At 37.6% G+C, this 23,012-nt stretch overlaps 1 protein-coding gene across 4 annotated transcripts; it reads right to left on the bottom strand.

Annotated features, from left to right (window-relative positions):
* Positions 1 to 238: 238 nt before the first annotated feature.
* On the bottom strand, positions 239 to 21,742 carry gsna (gelsolin a). 4 transcript variants are annotated; one of them, XM_079835434.1, is made up of 18 exons: positions 21,615 to 21,723; positions 20,347 to 20,415; positions 14,688 to 14,885; positions 14,372 to 14,526; positions 13,448 to 13,609; positions 13,213 to 13,362; positions 13,047 to 13,136; positions 12,822 to 12,954; positions 12,435 to 12,739; positions 12,184 to 12,317; positions 11,982 to 12,072; positions 10,814 to 10,840; positions 9,241 to 9,411; positions 8,981 to 9,155; positions 8,097 to 8,218; positions 7,913 to 7,990; positions 2,594 to 2,654; positions 239 to 1,566 (listed from the first exon to the last, which is right to left on the bottom strand). In XM_079835434.1, the coding sequence occupies exons 2-18, from the start codon at positions 20,402 to 20,404 to the stop codon at positions 1,397 to 1,399; spliced, it is 2,280 nt and encodes a 759-aa protein (XP_079691560.1). In that variant the 5' UTR covers positions 20,405 to 20,415; positions 21,615 to 21,723; the 3' UTR covers positions 239 to 1,396. The 4 variants fall into 4 exon arrangements, with proteins under 4 accessions (XP_079691560.1, XP_079691562.1, XP_079691561.1 ...); XM_079835436.1 differs by lacking the exon at positions 20,347 to 20,415 and having other exon boundaries at positions 21,615 to 21,742; XM_079835435.1 differs by lacking the exon at positions 10,814 to 10,840 and having other exon boundaries at positions 21,615 to 21,730.
* Positions 21,743 to 23,012: the final 1,270 nt, after the last annotated feature.

Below are 23,012 nucleotides of genomic sequence, written 5' to 3'. Positions count from 1 at the left end.
ATATATATATATATATATATATATATATATATATATATATATATATATATATTCTGTGTACCACATTATCCAAATTGTGTCGATTTTTAGAACACACATTAAATAATCTTTAATTCCGATTTTCGCATTCGTCTGAACAAAAATGACATGGTAATAATGAAAATGACAGTAAGTGGCGCTTATGGACCAGCAAAAATATAGCCGTTTCCCAGGTTACCACTATGGACAAAGCAGTGTTGCGCTTAAAACACTACTTTATTGGTATTATATAAGGTAATATGCAGTTGAAACTTTTCAGAAGACAGTCCTCTTCAGAGATACACAGGGTCTTTCACTGTTCTCTTCACATGAGAAAAAGAAGACGCCAGTAAGGACGACAGAGAAAGACAACAGACCAATATGACATGAATATCAACATATACTAATTTATCTGAACAAGTAGACGAGGACAAATTAATAGTATAAACTTAAAGCATTCGACAAATTCTCGGCACAAATGGAACCCCATAGAATTTGTGACCTAAGCCCAGGGCATTAGGGTGCTTGACTTAAAAGTTGCCCTTTTATACTGACCCAGGACCAGCTTTGGTTTTTGAATCCATGATTAAACCCTCATAGGCATCAAATTGGTGTATCTAAGGCTACGTTCAGACTGCAGGTAAATGTGGCCCGAATCCGATTCTTTTATAACAGTGTGAACGGCACAAACCGCATGGAATCTGATCTTTTCGATTCTGATTTGGCCACTTCCATATGTGGTCTTAAATCCGATACAGGTCAGATTCTTTGCAATGCGACCTCAGTTTGAACAGTCATATCGGAGTTCATGCGACTTTTACGTCACTCTAGATCAATAATCGTCACAATTCTGCGCTCATGGGAGTCACTTCAAAGATTTTACATTCCCAAAGTTATCAAGACAGTTGTGAAAGGTAGTCACTAGTCAGTGAAGGACAGTGATGTTTCACTTATTTCAGTGACAGCTCTACACAAGCAGAACATCATAAATGTTTAAAAACTATTTTTTCGCATTCCGTCTTTGTTTTTAATATTGTCTGCACATAAATTCGGCAGATCACACAATAAATAAAGCCGTAATGTCTTAATCTAATGTTCTCCGTGTTTACTTCCATATGACAGCGTGCTGCGTGACGTCTTTTTATCGCTCTTTCGTGCATGCAGGTCAGTTTAGGATCATGATTTGTTCCCACTGGAATCTGATTTTGGCCGCACAATTAAAACAACAATGTTAACAGCTATACAAAAAAAATCTGGATCTGAGCAATAAATCGGAATGAAGCATTAAGGCTTGCAGTGTGAACGTAACCTAAGGGCAACTTTGATCAGCTTGCGGTAAGGCAGTGGGGTCTAAAGGTCAGGGGTGATAGCTCAAAGTTCAGATCTCTAGCTCAGCCATGGCCCGCTCCAGGGGGTCAGTGCTCCAGTAATCATGGTCCCAGCCCAGGAACCAGCCAGTGAAAGTGGGCGGCTCAAAGCCCTGTTTAATCTTCACAATAGGTGTGCGAGAGTCACGGTTGGATGGGTCCGTCGCAATGTATTGCGCAGCTGGAAAGAGTGAAAATGAAAAGTTTAAAACATGATTCATAAAAGGATGCAATCTGTTTTTGCCATTTCAAAACCATTCTGCCATTTTTTCATTTATTTTTCTTTCTTTCTCTCTCACATTACTGCCACCTGCTGGACTCTACATGGACCACTGATACTATTACTGATACTGATAGAAAATATGCCTCATGACCTATGCTCATGACATACACTACCATTCAAAAGTTTTGGGTTTTTCACAAAGAAATTAATAATTTTTATTAATTTAATGCATCCTTGCTGAATATAAGTGACAGTAAAGACATTTATAATGTTACAAAAGCTTTCTATTTTCAAATAAATGCTGTTCTTTCTACTCACCAAAAAATCCTGAAAAAACATTTATCACGGTTTCCACAAAAACATTAATCATTAGGTGACAGTAATGTGGAGTGATGATGATGATGAAAATTCTATTTAATTTTTAAAATATATAATTATAGAAAACAGTTATTTTAAATAGTATCAATATTTCACAACACTTGAATGGAAGTGCATTCATCTCCACACATATATATATTATTTCTTTACATCAAAGCAATTAACCATATATATTCCCAACTAATTAACCAAAAGAAACCACCATTATGTTTTGAATTAAATACTGACTGACAGTATTAGGTAAATTCTCTGTATTGCTTACTGTTTATTAGCAATAGCATGTGAAACAATAGGTGTGATTCCAAACACATCACAGTACAGTAGAATGCTACATTGTACAGTAGTATATGAGTGGTAGTTTTACCAAGAATAAATATTGGCTGTTTTGTCAAAAATAAATATTAAAAATCAAATGGATATACAAGAGTGCATTGCATTGTGGGATACAGTATTCCATTAAGTGCTCTAGGTCATTTAAATATTCTACACATAGGAAAAATTTGCATACTAGTATAGTAGGAGTAGTATGGCAATATTCTATTTACTCTTTATACTTTATGGAGTGAATTATAATTATGAAAGTCTAAAGTGTTATAATGAGTCTCACCTGAAGACATTGCCTCAGTCTTCTCCTCATCATGAGCTTCATTACCGATCCACACAAACACCTGCAAAACACATTAAGAATTATTCAACTTCTGTGATGTATTATTATTTCACTAAATGTCGGTTGCATGTTATTGAATTAATAAAATAGTTGCAAGCAACATAAACCAGTGAAGGGTTGGGTCAGACACCCTTGTCTCTTCAACATACATATAAATCCTTCTTAATGATTTTTATTACCTTTAAAAAATGAATAATCAATGATAATCGATTTTATGTAACCCTTTCTATATTTAATAAGTGATTCAATAATAGGATTTGAACCCTATGTTTGCGGTGTAGTGTTTAATCAACTTTTTCAGGTATATTCTGATTCCTGCTGACCAAAAGGGCCCTGACGAGGGCCATTTGTGACTTCACCCAGTTTACAGAATTGTACCTCTTTTCATTTATATTTCTTTAGAGAATAGAGTGAATGTTATCTGTATTTCTTTCTGAGGAGAGAATGTTTTATCAGAATGTTTTGGTAGTGTGTGTCCTGTTGATAGTGAGCTCAGGCCTCTTTGACCCTGAAGATGATGCGATTCCCTAGTGCTTGTGTGTGTGTGTGTGTGTGCTACATGTTCTGTGCAGGTCTGTTGGAGCTATTAGACCATTCTGCCTACCACCCCAGACCTACAGGCGCCTGTTTACGACCTCCGAGGTCAACACCTATCCAAATTGTGTGGCACCATCCTCCTGACTAACGCTGACACGCTCTTCTATCTATCCATGTGTGGCTAATAGTTTAGGCTATATGTGTTTTTAGCCAATCAGGAGTAGGCCATCTGTTAGCAGTGATGTAATCAATGCCCTTGTAACTGGTATAATTGGGGCGAAAATTGTGTGTAAGGTAGAGTCTGGCTTGCGACCTCCTCAAGAGACTCTGACGCTGGCTCTACCGATGAAACTGCAAACTATTCTTCAGTAAATTTTCTTCATCTGATTGAACATCCTGATTCCTGGTCTTCTTTCAACATATCTGGTTTCTGGGTCTAAACTGTTACCCCAACAGTTTATGGTAGAGAAGTGGCGAGCAATCATTCCTTGGTGACACCCCTGGCAAACCAGCAAACAAGGTAGGAAGCTTTTATAGGGCTGTCTGAATGGAAGAGATTGGAAAAGGGGAAAGGGTGAGCTTCACTCCAATTGGAGTGAGGATTAATTATACTAAATTTTAATTGTGTAAGAAGTCGCTTACAACGTCGTTAAGGTTAACGGTAGCAGACAGTGCAATTGAAGAGTACTCAAGAAAGGGATCCCTGTTGGACATTGGTGTAAGCACTTCCCCACAGAAGTACGTCCCTGGATCGCTGCGGAGGTCCAGTAGGCACCGAAAACCGGCTCGGTCTCTTCCATCTCAGATAGGAGATCCCCGAATTTAGAGAATCAGGCAGTGAGGGATTAAATTATTAGTTTAGAAATCAAAATATATAGATACAGGGTTGTTTGCCAGGGATGCATCAGGAAAGATCCCAAGTAATATATATTATGACCCAAATTGGCACTGAGCAGTATATGTGACTTGGAGTCTGTAAAGCATACTTTGTGGTTTCATTGTGTAGAAGTCCAGAATTGTTGTTAACAGATTTTCTGCTTTAAAAATAAGGGTTTTTTTGTCTTACGCTGCTAAAGTTCTCTATAGTGGTTTTCAACTGTGACCAAAAATGACTGATAAAATAATAATTTTATTCCTGTCCAAAGTAATGAAACAGAAGAGAGCACACGCTGTAAACAGCTCTGCTCTGACGCTCTCACTTCAAAGAAATATGCAGAGCTAATTAAAAAAAATGGTCAGTCAAGGCTTTGATTTCGATTGGAAAATCACACAACAGCTTGACTGGTTACAAACAAAAAAAGAGGCTGAAAAATCCAAATTTCGAGCCGTCTTTGCCTATTCATGGATTTGGAAGATGGGTGGTGTACCTATAACCCCTGAAAAGGCAATCCCTAAAGTGATTGACGAGTGGTACACCCTTATTTCCCAATGTGATAGGATGGCTAAAATAACTGGAATTGAGATGGGTTATGATCTGTGTAGTTTGAGCAAAGGGATTGAGGTAGTTTGTGAAAAGGCAGAGAGTGCTGTGAAATATGAAATCATGTCTTCTGCTCCCTCCACCCCCGCCATCTCTTCTCAGACTGTGCAGGACGCTGCCGCTTTAGGCCCTGCCTGCCAGATTGATAACCAGAATGATGGGCCCTATGCGGAAGCATGCAGACTGCTGAATGTGGCTGTTGAAACCCCTCCTCCTTATAACCCCCCAGAGCTTTCTTCCATGCAAGCAAAACCTGATCAGAGATCAGAGGTCAGAAATCTTGAACTGACCCCCATGGACTCATTTAAACCCAAGGGTGCTGGCTGTGAGGATGGTCAATGGATCAGGCTCACAGCCACTGAGAAAAATAATTAGTTTGCAAGGTTGGAACTTTTTAAGTTATATAACCCAAACTAAAATCTGTGGGACAAATTAGAGGCAGTTGCTAGGCAACAAAATGGCTGATATACAGTCTCTGGTGGAAGGGTTACATTTACATTTACATTTAGTCATTTAGCAGACGCTTTTATCCAAAGCGACTTACAAATGAGAGCAATAGAAGCAACTACAACAGTCAGAGGCTACAGTATGCAAGTGCTGTAACAAGTCTCAGTTAATCTAACACAGAACACAGGATTTTTTTTTTTTTTTTTTTTTTTTTTTTTTTTTTTTTTTTTAAATAAATTAGACAGACAGAAAAATGAATAGAATGAATAGAATGTTAAGTGCTATTCTTGATTGGTCAGGTGCTGCTGGAAGAGATGCGTCTTTAGATGTTTTTTGAAAATGGCTACAGACTCTACTGGTGGGTTAATTCCCACCAGTAAATTGCGAGCCGTTCAGGCGGTCCATTTCCAGCCCAGAGTTCCCACAGACTGGCCTGAGTTCTGTGAGGCCTATACAGAATACAAGCGAAAGGTGAAAGATATTCTGGGTCGGGGTTCATTTCCCTGGACCAGTGTGACCCAGGTAAAACAAAAACCAGGTGAAAGCCCCTTAGAATATATTGAAAGTTTTCGTGTGGCATATGAAACGTACTGCGCTGTAAACAGCAGTATTGAAGACCATGATTCTGCCATAGTGAATGAATCTACCACAGGCGGGCTGAACACACAATACAAAGACTTATTGATGAACAGCTCTGTTGATATTAGGAGTTGGGAAGACTTGCTCCGTTGGTGCTCTGTAAACTGGAGCCGTTTGCAAGCACATGATGATCAAAATGTGGACAAAGCATCTGCTGCTTCAGTGGAAGCGGAAACCAATCCCCGAACTAATATAACATGTTTCAATTGTGATGAGCCGGGTCATTTTTCCAGAGAGTGTCCCCTTTCCCCCACAAAATGCAGAAATTGTAAGAAAGAAGGCCACCTGAACAAATTCTGTCGGGGTAAAAGGCAAAATCAAGGAAACAGGAAATCAAGAGGTGACAAAAATGAACCCCCCCAGACTAAACCCTTGTCTGAGTCAGAAATTGACAAACTGAGACAACTGTTAAGTGACGAATAGGGGTCAGCGGCCTCCGGTTCATATAATTATGCTAATACCCGCCCAGATATTGATCTTCAAACTACTTCTGAAACTTTGTATATAGAAGGTCTGAATGGCAAATGTTTGTATCATAAATCTGTCTCTGTCCCTCTAACTCTTGCTGATTCTGAAAATGTTGGGTAGAGAAAAACACTGTAGGGACCATAATCGGTGTTGACATTTTGAAAGAACTCGAAAATGATGTTTTGCTTTCTAAAGATAAGCTAGTGCTTGGCTGCAATGAAACAATTCGCTTATCTCAAACTGGCCCCCACCCTGAGCAGAGATGCACAGTGGCTGATGCTGTCAGTATGACTGAAACTCGTCCCGAGTGGAAATTTTTAATTTCTAAATTCCTTTTGGGCAAAAGAAAAATTTGATTGTGGTCTTGCCCAGATTCAGCCACTGAGCCTCCCAGGTCCCATGCATGTAGCCAAAAGACAATATCCTTTGAGAAATTAGGCTTGAGAGGGAGCTGAAAGTGTTGTAGATGAGTTATACAATCAAGGAATCATAATACCATGCTCCTCCCCCACCAACTCAACCATGTGGCCTTGTCGAAAAGCCAGATAGGAGTTGTCTGACTATTGACTATACAGCTTTGAATGCAGTCTCTGAGAAAATGCAACCCCTGGTGGCCAATCCCGCAACTATCTTACATGCGATAGGATCTGAACACTGTCATTTCACTGCTTTAGACTGTTTCTAACGGTTTCTGGACTTGCCCCTTAGCCAAGGAGGACCAAGAAAGATTTGCTTTTACAAGCAGGGGTCGTCAATGGACGTGGAGTTGGTTGCCACAAGATACTGCAACTCACCCAACCTGTTTCATCAGGTACTCGCCTCATTCATCGATCCGGTAAGAAAGACTATTGAAAATGATGGATCTGTTGTCCTGCAGTATGTGGATTTTGATTGCTAGCCCAACCAAGTTCAAACATTTGACTGCTGAATGAACTGTTTTAAATGCCCTGAAAAAACGGGGGATTCAAAGTGAACTAGCACTGTGGTCAAGCCATTTGTAACTTCACCCGTACCTCTTTTCATTTATATTTCTTTAGAGAATAGAGTGACTGTTATCTGTACTTCTTTCTGAGGAGAGAATGTTTTACCAGAATGTTTTGGTAGTGTGTGTCCTGTTGATAGTGAGCTCAGGCTTCTTCGACCCTGAAGATGATGCGATTCCCTAGTGCTTGTGTGTGTGTACATGTGCTACATGTTCTGTGCAGGTCTGTTGGAGCTATTAGACCATTCTGCCTACCACCCCAGACCTACAGGCGCCGGTTTACGACCTCCGAGGTTAACCCCTATCCAAATCTGGGGATTGTGCGACACCATCCTGACTAACAACGACACGCTCTTCTATCTATCCATGTGTGGCTAATTGTTTAGACTATAAGTGTTTTTAACCAATCAGGAGTAGCCCATCTGTTAGCAGTGATGTAATCAATGCCCTTGTAACTGGTATAATTGGGGCGAAAATTGTGTGTAAGGTAGAGTCTGGCTTGCGTCCTCCTCAAGAGACTCTGACGCTGGCTTTACCGATGAAACTGCAAACAATTTTTCAGTAAATTTTCTTCATCTGATTGAACATCCTGATTCCTGGTCTTCTTTCAACATATCTGGTCTCTGGGTCTAAACTGTAATCCAAACACCAGATATATGAAAACTCCTTGTTATTTAGAACAATTCTGTTAATATAGTCAGTTTACCTGATCCCAGGTGTCAAGGATCATGACATCATCTGTAGCCAGGTCTTCTTGGGTCATTTCTCCAGGTACTTCTTCAATCTGCATGGATATCAGCGCATCCATATTGAGTAACTCTTTATCATACCACACTGTCAATATTCTCATTCAAATCAAGGCAGACAAAAAACCTGTGTGCGTTACTCACAATGAAACGGCCAGTTTTGTTTGAGCAGGCGAACAGACGTGGCGGGTGGGCATTCATCCTGTCCTTTAGCCTGGCGGACGTGCGGTAATCTGCCTTTCCTCCCAAAGAGTCCCAGAAGCTGCCTGCAGAGTGACACAAGTATACATGAACTTAATTATGAGGATCACATTTTTAAAGAAGAAAATAGCACAAATAACATAATATCCAAATATTAAATTAGTTATTATAAATAAGAAATGGTCACTCATGGTTTACATAAGAGAATGAACTGGGAATTAAATAATAATAATAATAAAAACATACTCTCATTTCCTTTTTTATTTTCATGCATACTAAAAGTAAAGTTTTTTACATGAAACGGAAGTTGCGATTGTCTTTTCTTTCCAATTGTGATGTACATCCGAGTGAAATTAGTTCTCGAACAAAAAAAAATGTAGGACGGGACTTGATTTTGTCCATCAGAAATTGATTGGATCATCGTTGTTTGCTATTGCTGTGATCTCACGTGAGTGACAGGTTGTTCAGCCCTCGCGCCAGTAAACACATCATCAGAAAAGAGAAGAGATGTCACTGCAAGTGTGACGGGGAAGTTATTTTGATTAAAGATTATGAGGGCACCTGAATAAAAAAATAAAATAATGATGTGCACGGATATATAATTTATAATAAATACTGCAATAATGGTGACTTTAAACCTTGAAAGAAGCTTCAGTCCCATTGAAATTGTATGGAAAAGAGTAACCATTTCATCTTTGTAATTTCTCTCTTTGTGCCCACGGAAGAACGAAAGTCATACAGTTTTGGCACAAAATGTGGATGAGAAAATGACACAGTTGTCATTTATGGGTGAACTTTTACTTTAAAGAATTCATACGAGTTCTCACCATCCTCTGCTCCTTCACCCAGCTCAGAGGATGACACTCCAAGGATGTCACATAGCTGCTGCGCCCCATGTTTCTCTGTATCACTGGCTCCTCGTCCCACCCATATGAAAGATGCAGCTGGGGTCACCAGGACGAAGGCATCATTGGAGTTCAGATTGGAGGACACTACATCAATCTGGAAGAAAACAGCGGTTAAGATAAGCAAATATTAAAGGAGGATATTTAAAACTTCCCACCGATTCTAAACTTCAGATGCTGACCTCCACTGCTCGTGTGCACCCTGTGGAGTTTGAGCGCACTTGGAACAGTCGAGTCTCAGCTGGTGCCGTCTGACCACCTTCCCTGGAGGTGCCGCCATTGTGCACCACCATGGGCTGCCCTCCGAACAGACTCATCAGGTGAGCAGGTTCCTTACCCTGGACCACCCGAACCTGAAAAAATATACACAGCGAGCAGACATTAAACAGAGATAAACTGTAAGTCATTCTTCTGCAAAATGAACAGAACAAAATCGACAACAGGACAACACTGTCATATTGGACCTATTGGTTTTTCAAGAGGCTTTGGTTGTGGATTGCGTTTAATTCCACAGGGTGGCACTGTTGAGCTCACTGTGTGGAATGTAGAGCTAATGCCAACATTCCCAGCATCCTTTGTGGTCAGCATGATGACAGTGGGCTGTTCAACTTTAGGAGAAAGCAGAGCTTTATCAATGGCCGAACTAAAGGAGTTATTTTCTCCTCCTGTCCCAAAAAAATCCTTACATTTAATGTTCCCATGATACTCTGCTGAATTATACGGTTGTATTCATTGCAATGTTAACTAATATTGGTTCTTTATATTTCTATGAAATCTTAGCTCTGCTGTTTAATATTTTTGAATATTAATATTATAAATATTAAAATATTTAATATTTTAAATCAAATTATTTTATAACATTATAAATGTTTTTGTAATTTTTTATCAATTTAATGAAACCTTGTTGGATAACGATATGTGTATGTATATCATTTTATATATATATACATATATATATATATATACATATATATATATATATATATATATATATATATATATATATATATATATATATATGTATATGTATATATATATATATGTATATGTATATGTTTGAGTGGTAGTGTATACTAGACCAATACAGAGATGATGGACATTCTCTGTTGTCTACTGCGTTTTACACATAAACTACATTAGCATGCTAAATGTGCTAGTTAGGTCTACTTAACTGTGCATGACAGCATGCATAAATCCAGATAAACATATAAATCACACTATGAATCAATTCAAAAATAAATGTGAATGCATGATGGAGCATTTCTGTTAATGTTCACATGCTCACTCCCACAAGCAATCTGTAAATGTGGAAGACAGTTAGTTACTTGTGCAAAAATGACAAAATAACAACATAGAGACACAAAGACACAAGTACACTAGTGGAGGCGCATATAGGGATAGTACATGTCAGTGTACAGAGCCTTACAAAAAAGCGTGATAATATTGGTACATATTGATCATGCACAATGATTATGCAGACACCAATAAAATCCGTTCAAAAACCCTCTGCTGAAGCCTTGATTCTTTTAGCTGTATAAATTCAGTTACATAATGGATGTTATGCTGCTACACTGTGGGGGAAAAATTTGAAGTATTTCCTTTCAGATTTGTATCTGTTGTTTGTGTAATGCTGTATAAGATTAATTTGGCTTTATCAACGTGACTCAAAGGTTGAGTAAAAAAATGCTGTTTGCTTGTATAAGTGGCAGAGAAGAAGGCTCTGGACAGGGACATGCTATCCCGAGATATGGATACCTGAGTGGTGATGGGAGCACCAGCCATCTACAGCAGGATGTCGGGTATGAATAACGGACAGGAAGGAAAGACATAGAGGTGGAAGTTGGTTTAACAGATGGAAAAATCAAGGAAGGCCGATGCAATAATGGCAGAATGTAGCTAAGCTTTCACAGGCTACAGTAGGATTAGGAACCAGGAGCACCCGGATGCTTGAACTTAGTCAACATGAAATCAAAATGAGCCTTATTTACTTTATTTACCATGATTTATCAGCACATGTAATTTAACAACAATGACAACAACAAAAAAAGTCATAAACTTTCGTCAAAATTACGGATATTAAAGTTGGCAAGAAACGGAAATTGCATTTGTCTTTTCTTCCTTACTATGTGTTTTGACTGCTTATTGAACAAGAAAAAAAAATGTGGGTGGAACTTGATTTTGTCCATCAAGAATTGATTGGATCATTGACGTTTGCTAATTGATGTCTAATGTGTCATGATTTTTGCAGGGGAAGGATTATTTTTCCGCCCTGACACCAGTGCACACATCAGAGATGTTGTTACAAAGAGGATAGGAAGTTCATGTTTTTAAATAAAGATTACGCTACATTAATTTAAAAAAAGAGATGATGTGCATTAATAAATACTGTATAATAAATGGGAATATTCCATAAAAAAAATAAGAACTGCCAATTTTGAATTCATGGCGACTTTAACATTCTGGCCAATGCCGATAAGATTATCATTATTTTCATGTTGTATCTGATATCTGATAAATGGACATTATTAAAATTCTATACTATTTTGTCCAAATGAATTAAAAATAAAACACAAAAAATAATAAAATAAAATCAATCATTTTAAATGGTACAAGTGAAGTTTGATAGTTTGTAAGATTTGCTAAAAAAAAAAAAATACATACAACAGTGTTTTTCAAGATTAATTTTAAGTGAGTTTTAGGTGATGGTAAAGTTCTTTTTTCTTAATATTGTTGAATTTCTGAGAATACTGTTTCACTCAGAAATGTGCCACATCACAAATGTAAAATGATTTGTGAATGCTGTTTCATGTTGACTTATTAAAAAAAGAGAATTACTGATGCACTTGTAACGGAATAGCCCCAAATGACAATTTTACCATGAAGTAACACTCTTTATCCACTGAGCTTTATTTGTTAGCATTACCTGCACAGGTCCACCTCCAAGCTCATCATCCAGTTGGGCGCCCAAGATGGCAGAAGCCCCAATCTCATCTTGAGAGGAGTCCTTACCCTGCCTGTGAGAGACATCACACATCAATACTCAGGACAACCTAACTGAATTGTTAAATTAAAAGTGTATATGACATGACAGAGCTTTAGATTGACTGTGTGAGATCAAGTCATACCAGATGTAGATGATGTGACCCTGTCTGCCTCCATGGCGGTAATTGTACAGGATAATGTAACTGTCTCCGCCATAGAACTGGCCATAAGTAGAAGGGTCAACTGGAACCTTGTCAGCACCTTCAATACGCCAGATCTAGAGTATCAGGTGACACAAAAATCTAAATATCATCACGGTACCCTCACTGTATTTGTATACACATGCTGTGTAACTTCAGGTCACGTTACATGCAGTGTGTGCTCACTCGCTGACCTGTTTCTCTCCATTGCCATCATCGATCATTCCGTGTTGGGCGGCCATGGCTGGTGAATCATGCAGTGTAGAAGCATCAAACGGCACCTTTTCGATCTTAGCGATGCTGTTTGAGACATAAGCAACGCCCAGGCCGTCTGTCTGGTCCAAATCACGCCAATTTTTGAAGAACTGTTTGAATAGAGGCGTCTCGCCCATCTCTGGGAGAATCTGAACCTGTGTGTGTTTTGGGTAACCCATTTTCTTAATAAACTCCTCTGCTGTCTTCATGGCAACCTTTCTCTCTTCCACATTGGCATCTTTGCCTATAAAATGAACATAAGTGTGTCAACAAAGAAGTCTAAAAAAAGGAAAAAAGTCCCTTTTTGTTTTGTCAATGCCATTTACCTTTCCAAACAAAGATCTTGCCATCTGAGCCGTGATCCAGGATGAAACAGTCGCTTGATTCCAGTGCACTCTGGGAGAAGGGGTTCTCAGCGGCCACCAAGGCAATGGTCATGTCTCCACTGGCATCAGACACCTGAAGTACAAGAAAACGTCAAAAAAGCTGAATGCATTTATGATCTACAAGGGCTATTTATCATATTGGCATGGTTTAGTTCCAATGGCTACCTTGTAGAGTTTGGCCATCTTCCTATTGGAGGCATCAGCCTTGATATCATCAGACACTCCTTCAGGCAGGTCTGGTTTTTCTCCAAGAACCTGCCATCAGATATACGGATCATATTTTTAGCATATTTCTAAGTTGATTTCTTAGTTGATTTTTTGTCTTTCTTACCTCCAACATCTTTTCTCGTTCAGTCCCTTCATCGCAAACATACACGCGTGCGCGTCCACTGCGTTCGTTGTCACGAACGCCCTTTGCAAGCTGTGTAGCTTTTAACTTCTCAAAGCGGTTACTCTTTGAGCCACACCACTGGTAGATCTCCTGTAAAAATACACAGAGCAAACAGGGTTATTTTTGAGATTTTGATGATATCAATTCTCCCTCACTCTCTTCGTATGATACTCACATTACCCAAGTCCAGGATGAAGCAGTCTCCCTGGTTAAAGCTATCCCAGCTGACTGGCACTTCTGTTGCTCTGACAACACGCCGACCTTTGACCTGTAGCACCCGCTGCACTGTAACTTCATTGGTGACAACATGCTTGAATCCAGACGCTACTCCACCTTTCTGGAGCAGAAAGCAGAAAGAAATCAAAAGCGACATGGCATTTGACATCAGTTTTGTATCTGGTTAATTCATTTATATTTGAAAATATTTTTTAATAAAAAGTATATTTTTTTATTAAAAATATGCAAAAATGTATTCACAGCACAATCAATGACCTGAATACATATCTTATCATGAATATGTTACAATTTCTTAAAATTAATGTGGATAAATATTTGTGGAACATGAAGACAAATATGTCAGTGTGGTAAAACAGTCCTATATATATATATATATATATATATATATATATATATATATATATATATATATATATATATATATATATATATATATATATATATATATATATATATATATATATATATATATATATATATATATATATATATATATATAGGACTGTTTATATATTAAATATATAAATATTTACTGTTAAATATTAAATATATTTAAATATATATATATATATATATATATATATATATATATATATATATATATATATTTAAATATATTTAATAATATATAAAGTTATTACATTACACATTACATAAAATGACTGTGAATTAAGGAAAAATATCAACTAACTTTAACTATCAAAACTTTAAAAAATTCATGACATTTGTAGAAATTTTACTTTTGTGTCTTTACTTTAAAATGTGTTTGAAGACATAATCATATTTGAACATCCTTATTTGTCATTATTTGTAAACTTCAGAGTCTTTTTCCATTTGTCCAGTCAACGATTGGACCACTCACCATGTACTGCAGCCCCTTTTTAAAATAGCCCAGGAAAGCTTTGGACTCATAGCCCTGAACTTCACGGTACTGGATGGGCTTTCCACCCAAATAGTCATCCATCTGCACTGTGAAAATGGCAGCCGCCCCACTCTCATCCTGCGTGCAGAAGTCACCTGCCAATTGAGGAAAGAGCATCTATAAGAAATGTAGCTGATGCATTTGACATTAAACCATCTAGCTTGTCTTGCAAATTAGGCAGAATATTTACTTTGCAATGGCACTAAAATAAATGTCAGGAATTCAGAATCTTTTAAGCAAAACATTGTCCTCTTACCTAGCCAGAAATGGAGGTCGTACTGTAGGTTACCAGAACGCTGCTTGATAGTGTTGAGGACCAAATAAGCGTCACCGGTGTAGAATCCTCCATAGAGGTTCTCAGGAACTGCCACCAAATCAAACTTCTCAATTCTCCACACCTGGAGCCCAGGCTCCTTGCCTGCTCGCTCAAACTCAGGATGGTACACCATGCTGTCTAGAAAAGAAAACCACACACACACAGAGACATTAGCCCCTTTCACACATACAGTCTTTACTGGTAAATTAACATTTAGAGCTCATGTGTGATCTCTAACCCTTTCAAAAATACTGGTAAATCAGTTTTGGTAATTTTCTGGCATGAAAAGTTGTAACAATACCAGTAAATTACCGGTATGATCCTACATGTGAACAAAGAATAGGTTATGAAGCTTCTTTTGGGCCGATCATAAAGCTCTGTTGTTCACTGCTTTTAATTGTTTTTCTATGTAAACATGCGCTAGACGGATGTCAGACCACTGCAACCCGTTCTGGGTTTAATGTGTGAAAGGGGCTGTTTATTCAGACTAACATAAACGCTTTTTCCCTACATTTGCGAAAGATCTATAAAATCGTTCCCTGAATTTCTCGAGTTCACAAATAAAGATCTTAAATCCACATTGGAAGCTGCAAAATAAACCCAGTGAACTGAACTATAAAAATTCAGTGGCTGGGAGTTTCCTTCTGTGGTGATAGACAATTGGGCTGGATGCAGGAAAAAGGAAACACTGTGAGTGACAGTGCCAACTGTGGACACAGCCTGGCCAGATCATTCATGCCACCAGCCCACACTTACAGTCACTTACTAGCTCTTAATGTGGCGAGAGCCTCTGAGATGGTCACCGTGTCAGCTAAGCTTACCGCCCACTTGAGGGGTGGAGACATGGTGAAGTTTGGAATGTCTCGGACATGAGTCATTCAGAAATTAGACGGTAGCATTGTAAGTCTTTTCACAGACCACAAGACATTCCTCAGAGAAAAAAAAGTCCACGAAAGGGAGTGGTGTTTACTAAGGATCAATATTCACCAATCATCCATCAGAATTAACTCAGAGATGTTGTTGCTTGTGATTTCTTAACATTATGAAAAACCACAGGAGGGGAATGTACGCTAATTATTGGTTCCAATGCCAAACAATCTAAAACACTTAAGTCATTTTCATAAGTCAAAGAATGGGCTAGGGCATGTAATGCAAAATTTTGGGGTAAGTATGAATGTTTTTTTTTTTTCTCAAGGATGCATTAAATTAATCTAAAAATCAATTATGTTACAAAAGATTTAAATTTTATATTTCAAATAAATGCTGTTCTGTAAAATGTCAAAAAACAAGGGATGTATATTAAAATCGTGAGCCATACAAAAATTATTTACATTATGGCTGACATAAAAATTCTATATCATTTTGTCTAAACATATTTTAAAAAAATTTTAAAATTAAGATTTTACAAAAATATAAAAAAATTAAATGTTAAAAGTAAATTTAGGCATCACACCATTACAATGTGTGAAAAATGGATTTTCATTTTCAAAGATTGACATTTAGTGAGTGTGGCAAAGGTAATCTTAATTTATAGTCTTGGATGTAATAAAAATAGGGGATATAGGTGACTGTGCTCAATTAAAGGCACATGATGTGTGTTTGTATTAAAATATCCAAAAACCACTAGAACAATGTTATATATTTTGTTGACTTGTGTACTTACATTATCTCAAATGTTTCCAAGAATGTTTAAATCCAGAGAAATAAGCAATTTTAACCAAGACACGGACTGTGTCTGTGCGTTGCCTATCAATGATATCATACCCTCGAAACCCTCGGTTTTATTTTGTAGAAAACATGGAAACACCAAAGACACTTTAATGTATTATGTGTTTTATTAGACAGGTGAGCAACTGTTTGAATACATTCATCGACAGAAAACGAATCATTGTTATATAGCTCAACACAGTTAGTCTTATTGTTTAAATCTTATTTTCTTGATTTACCGCGAGTACCATGTTTTACCATGCCTAATATCAATCTATCTTACTGCAGTGTGCAACAAGTGTCTCATAGTAGCCGCCGAGTGAACACACAGAGTAGCATTATAACATAACTTTCACCACACTCAAATAATGTATGTAATATAATGAAACAGCGCTGTGTTACCCCACATACACATGAGCAGAAGAAGCAAAAGCGCTCATCTGTGGCATAATTTCTGCTCCGCGAAATCAAGGCGTCATCAAGCTACGCCTTTGTTTTAAATAAGCGACCTCTAGCAGCGACAAATTACATATTGTGGCTTTAAATATGTAATATAAACTGATACATCAAATATCAACAGATTAGAGATATCATGATAAATGAAATCATAGCTATTATGCACACATTTTCTCTCATTATCTCCAAGAACATTAAACCATAACTCGACCATATTTTCTGATCTTATTTTCCAAAAAAAAATGCCAGGCCCGGAAATTAAACATTGAATTAACCTCTTAAAGGGTTCAACCTCTTAATAGTTCACCCAAAAATTTAAATGTCATAATTTACTCACCCTCAAGTTTTTCCAAACCTGTATGAGTTTCTTTGTTCTGCGGAACACAAAAGAAGATATTTTGAAGAATGTTTGTAACAAAGCACATAGAGCAACCATTGACTACCATAGTATTTTTTCCCTACTATGGTAGTCAATGGTTGCTCTATCTGCTTGGTTACAAACATTTTTCACAATATCTTCTTTTGTGTTCAGCAGAACAAAGAAACTCATACAGGTTTGGAAAAACTTGAGGGTGAGTAAATGATGACAGAATTTTATTTTTTGGGTGAACTATCCCTTTAAGATCTGGGACCATTTTTGGGATTTCCGCCTGGATTTGGCCTTCCCAAATTGAAAAGCTTCCCATACACACATACAGTGGTCTAAGTTCAAAATGTTGGTGTCATTTTACAGGAAACCCTTTGAAGTTACATAAAACACTGCTAAAAGTGATACACATGTAAGAAAAGAGATGCTTTTTTTTTTTTTTTTATAAATTCAGTTTTGAAAGTGTGTAACTCACAGGTATTACAGCTCAGACAACCTAAACTTACATGTTTATCACTTTTAGCAGTGTTTTATGCAACTTCAAAGGGTTTCCTGTAAAATGACACCAAAATGTTGAACTTAGACCACTGTATGTGTGTATGGGAAGCTTTTCAATTTGGGTAGGCCAAATCCAGGCGGAAATGGTACCAGAGTAATTTAGTGTAAATACGTTACTTTGTGTAAAACAAATGCCAAAGTGATGCATATCTCCAGAAAGTAGAGACTCTAAGCTTTCAAATGGTACCACATATGAGGTCAGAGCTCCTCCACAGACATTTAAAATTGAAAGTATATACATGATGATGTAATTCCGGAACCTACAGGGTCCGCAGACTTTAAGTGGTTAACACTACAAAATACAGTTGTCACAATGCATTCATTGACACCTCCAATATTAGATCAAATCGCTATTTGGTAACACATTCTTCACAAACAGGCATCTATTTTAAACCGGGGGCCTGCTATGAAACAAGCACTTGATGATAAACTTGAACAGACACGCTGTCTCCATTTGCTCTACATCAGCTGTTGTCTTATCAGCATGTACACCAAATGCTATGTCGTGTGAACTAGAACTGATCTCCAAATGTTTTTGATGTGCCTAAGTACCTTGTATCTTCTGAAATTGTGACACAAAGGCTAATTAAACAGAACCTTGTTTCACCCAAACGACTGATCTCAGTGTGTAATTTACTGCTCCAGGTTATCTCTTGAGACTTGCATGAAATATTTAGCATACAACGGCCTATTCTGAGCTAAACACATCTTGTCTGATGCAGCTGATGAGTTTGCCGCCAGTCTGCTAACCCACAGGAGACTATAAATAGCCCAGGTCATGTGACATTTGCTTATGGGTCAAAAAGGGAGGGAGATGTTTCTGGTAAGCGCCAAGCGGCTGTATACAGTCGATCCCTCTGAATTGGCCTTAATATAGTTTTACAGAAAGCAGAAAGATGCATGAACACAGATGTGCAATATGCATTTGCTGAATTCTAAAGTATGCAACCAGTAGACAAATAAAATGAAAATTCTACCCTAAAACACCCTATCTATTTTGTAAATGCATTTTATTGATCTTACTGTGAACGATTCATCCATGCATACAGTTCATTTTTTTGACAGTAATTGTTCAACAAAATGTCACAACCAGAACTTCCGGAACTTCAGAATTGCCTCCATCCAATCAACTCAAGTCATCATCCTAAATTATTTAGTTAATAATACGTTTATAATAAGTTTATAATATAAGTTTATACAATTTTCATACGTTTTTGCTTGGATGTACCACCCAATATGGAAGAAAATACCCAAACTTCCGGGTTATCATGATTTTACGGCCACAAGAGCTGAAGAGCTGAGTTTGACACTGACTTCAGAAAGCATGGTAAATCGGGCATTTCTTCACCGTTTTTAGTGTCAGGAATTCTGACTGAAATCTGAACAAGTTCAGACACAGTGGCTCTCGGAAGATGTTGTCAGAAAGAATATAAATCTTTAGTAGAAATGAATACATGTAATGGTCCTAAATCTGTTAATGACCAGTATATAACTCCAACTTGAATTGAACCTAACTACATGGGTAGTATAATGTATTTTGATCCTCAGTCTGAAAGAATAGACTAAATCATCTTCCTTTTTCCTGGAGAAATGCCTGAATCACATGAACTCCTAGAGTGAGTCAGTTTTTCCATCTAGATATTTCTTCCTACACCTTTTACAAGCCCCAAAGCTATTGAGATAACATCTTAGCACAGAGTCTCATTCAAAGTCTTGTTTACGCCCTTGACTGCACCCTGTGTTTACCCAAAGAGAAAACAGCCTAACCAGTGACTGTGACTGTGTTTTATAGCCAGGCCCCATATTACAGCACAAAACTCTGAGAATTGTTATTTAGTATACCGATAACATGCAGGAGTTCAAAGTCTGGGCTATAAAAGGTGTCCAACCGTTTCTATCAGTCATTTCAGCATAATGAACAATTTTGTAAATCTGTTATGAACCTGATCATGGTAGTCAAGTCACTTTTATTTATATAGCGCTTTTTACAATGCAGATTGTTTCAAAGCAGCCTCACAGTGGTAGACATGAAAAAAATGCAACAGAATTTGATTCGGCTGTATAGCCGCTCTGGAGAAAACGGTGATGTTATCCAGCTCATTTCAATTATCATATGTGACAATGCGGGCAGATCAGTAATTAGTCACATGACAATGCTAGTTTTGTAATGTTAAATGACTTGATTACATATCACTTGCCATTACAAATGACAACAATATAAATATATTTATAACTTGAGTAAATTGCATGAAGTATATGCACTGTCACCTACTCTCACAGACCTCTGTTATTCTTTTAATCACTAGGTATGTGTGTGTGTATAGGCGTGTTCGGATTAGAACACCCATGAAAAAAGCTAGTATCTTATCAGTCTCGGTGCAATTTATCTACCTGGTTACAGACTGCACCAATTAAACTGTATTGCCCCCCCCCCCCCCCCCCCCAATTGTTTGTTTACACATATGTACACACACACACATTGGGTCTCATTCACTAAGCATGCGTACTCACAAATTTGTGCGTGAAATCTGCGTACGAACGCTTTGTGAATCAGGCGGAGATTTTTCATGAGAAGTTCTCCTGTGCGTAAAAATACGAAAGAATCCACGCAATTATTAGTGAATGAGACCCACTGTGTTTTCATGTTTTATGGGGACTCTCCATATAGACGTAGGCTAATGGTTTTTATACTGTACAAACTGTAGGCCTATATTCTATCCTCTTACACTAACACTACCCCTAAACCCATCACACATAATTTTCTGTTTTTCTATACTTCACAACTAATAAAGTATGTACTTTAGGCATGCAGGTGCAAAGAAATCATGTAAATTAAACAACTTTTTTGAATACTCTAAAACAATACAGATTTGTTTGATGCTTGCCAAGTAATAAGATAAAACACTATTATACTGTATTATCTGTATACTGTATTATGGGTAATAAGATAATACATTAATATATCATAAACACTGGGAAGGTTGCTGCAGTTTTTCACAAACACTGAACGGTGTTTCCTGAGGTGATGCAGAGCACTTCCTTTTTGTCTAAAAGCATCTTTACCACAAAGTTAATGTTTGTTTCAGTTGTGTGTGTTTCTATGGTAACAGGTCATAAATGTGCACAAAGGGGTGATGATGAGTAATCTAAAGTGGAACTATACAGCACATGACATGTCATCCTCATCCAAATATTTAAGTTCCTGTAATGACCATAGCCCTTTTTGACAGAACACATTATCACTAAAAGTAGTTAACAATATGTTTGCTTTAGTTATTAAGTCATATCAAGTCTTTCTGAGAAACCATTGAAGGCTGAAAGCAAAAATTGCTCCACTCTGCTTAGGCTAAAGCAAAGGATAAATCGATCCAAATATCAATAGTAGGCCTACTCTTCCAAATGCATATGTGACAGCAGAACGTCCTGCAGACTCCACACTTTCAAAGGTCCCGTTTTGCCGCATAATTAAAAGGCGCATCCCAGAAATCAGAATCTCACCATATATGGCTTTGTTTGATGCGCATTTTCAGCGCCCGATACGAAAAAAGCAGTTTTGTCAAATATGCGATATAATGCACGGCCTACGCATGATGAAACGATTGCAAACTGCAGTGTGTTTGAGTTCTTGGCGTGTCCCGTAAGAGAGTATCACTCCATTACGCACACAGAGACGAATGTGTTTAAAGTAACAGTTCAGCGTTGTTTGCAGTGAGGTAAATCGTTACATTCAGCTGACTACATTAGTTAAAGGGGAAATCAATCAAATATATCAGACTTACCTATAGATGAATGACCGGAGTCTGTCTACAGCGGAGCTACAGTTTAAATGGTATTGAAGAATGTTATGTCTGGGCAGGGCAACACCCCTCTGTTTCAGACGGACTAAATAATCCTCATCGGACAGGGGGTGATCCTGGCATTTAAACCACACCCCTCTGACAACGGGACAAGGCAAATCACTGCCACCTACTGCGGCACCTAGACACTACGCTCATTTCCCCACAACAACTACAAAATGTTTACCGTGGCAACCGTAGTTTCCTCCAAAATACCACAGTTACTACAGTTATTGTTACTACAATAAATATTTATTCATACTACTCACATACTGTAAAAATGTTTATAATCTGTAAATGTTTATTCTGACTAAACGAAACTGTGACCTAATATTTTTTTAATGCTATTTTCATATTTTTATTCTTAGAATTTGTCTTACTATGTTCTTGTTGTGTTTGTATTGTATATGTGCACTGGAAGCTTCAGCACCAAGAAAAATTCCTTGTGTGTGCAAGCACACATGGCAATAAAGCTCTTTCTGATTCTGATTCTGAATAAATGTAGTATTGCTCACTTCTCTGCAAGTTACTTTCCAGTCGGTTTTTCCAAGGATTTTCAGTGACTAAATACTTTGTGAAATTACATGGTCATATTAAAGGCCTACTCTTCATTTGCTAAACAATATAATAATAATAATAATAATAATAATAATAATAATAATAATAATAATAATAATAACAATAATAATAATAATAATAATAATTAGGTAATAACTATATATATATATATATATATATATATATACACTCACCTAAAGGATTATTAGGAACACCATACTAATACTGTGTTTGACCCCCTTTCGCCTTCAGAACTGCCTTATGTGGCATTGATTCAACAAGGTGCTGAAAGCATTCTTTAGAAAAGTTGGCCCATATTGATAGGATAGCATCTTGCAGTTGATGGAGATTTGTGGGATGCACATCCAGGACACGAAGCTCCCGTTCCACCACATCCCAAAGATGCTCTATTGGGTTCTATTGAGATCTGGTGACTGTGGGGGCCATTTTAGTACAGTGAACTCATTGTCATGTTCAAGAAACCAATTTGAAATGATTCGAGCTTTGTGACATGGTGCATTATCCTGCTTGAAGTAGCCATCATAGGAAGGGTACATGGTGGTCATAAAGGGATGGACATGGTCAGACACAATGCTCAGGTAGGCCGTGGCATTTAAACGATGCCCAATTGGCACTAAGGGGCCTAAAGTGTGCCAAGAAAACATCCCCCACACCATTATACCACCACCACCAGCCTGCACAGTGGTAACAAGGCATGATGGATCCATGTTCTCATTCTGTTTATGCCAAATTCTGACTCTACCATCTGAATGTATCAACAGA

Source organism: Gobio gobio, assembly GCF_949357685.1.
Source record: "Gobio gobio genome assembly, chromosome: 14".
NCBI classification, from domain to species: domain Eukaryota; kingdom Metazoa; phylum Chordata; class Actinopteri; order Cypriniformes; family Gobionidae; genus Gobio; species Gobio gobio.
This window is presented reverse-complemented; position numbering and strand designations above follow the sequence as displayed.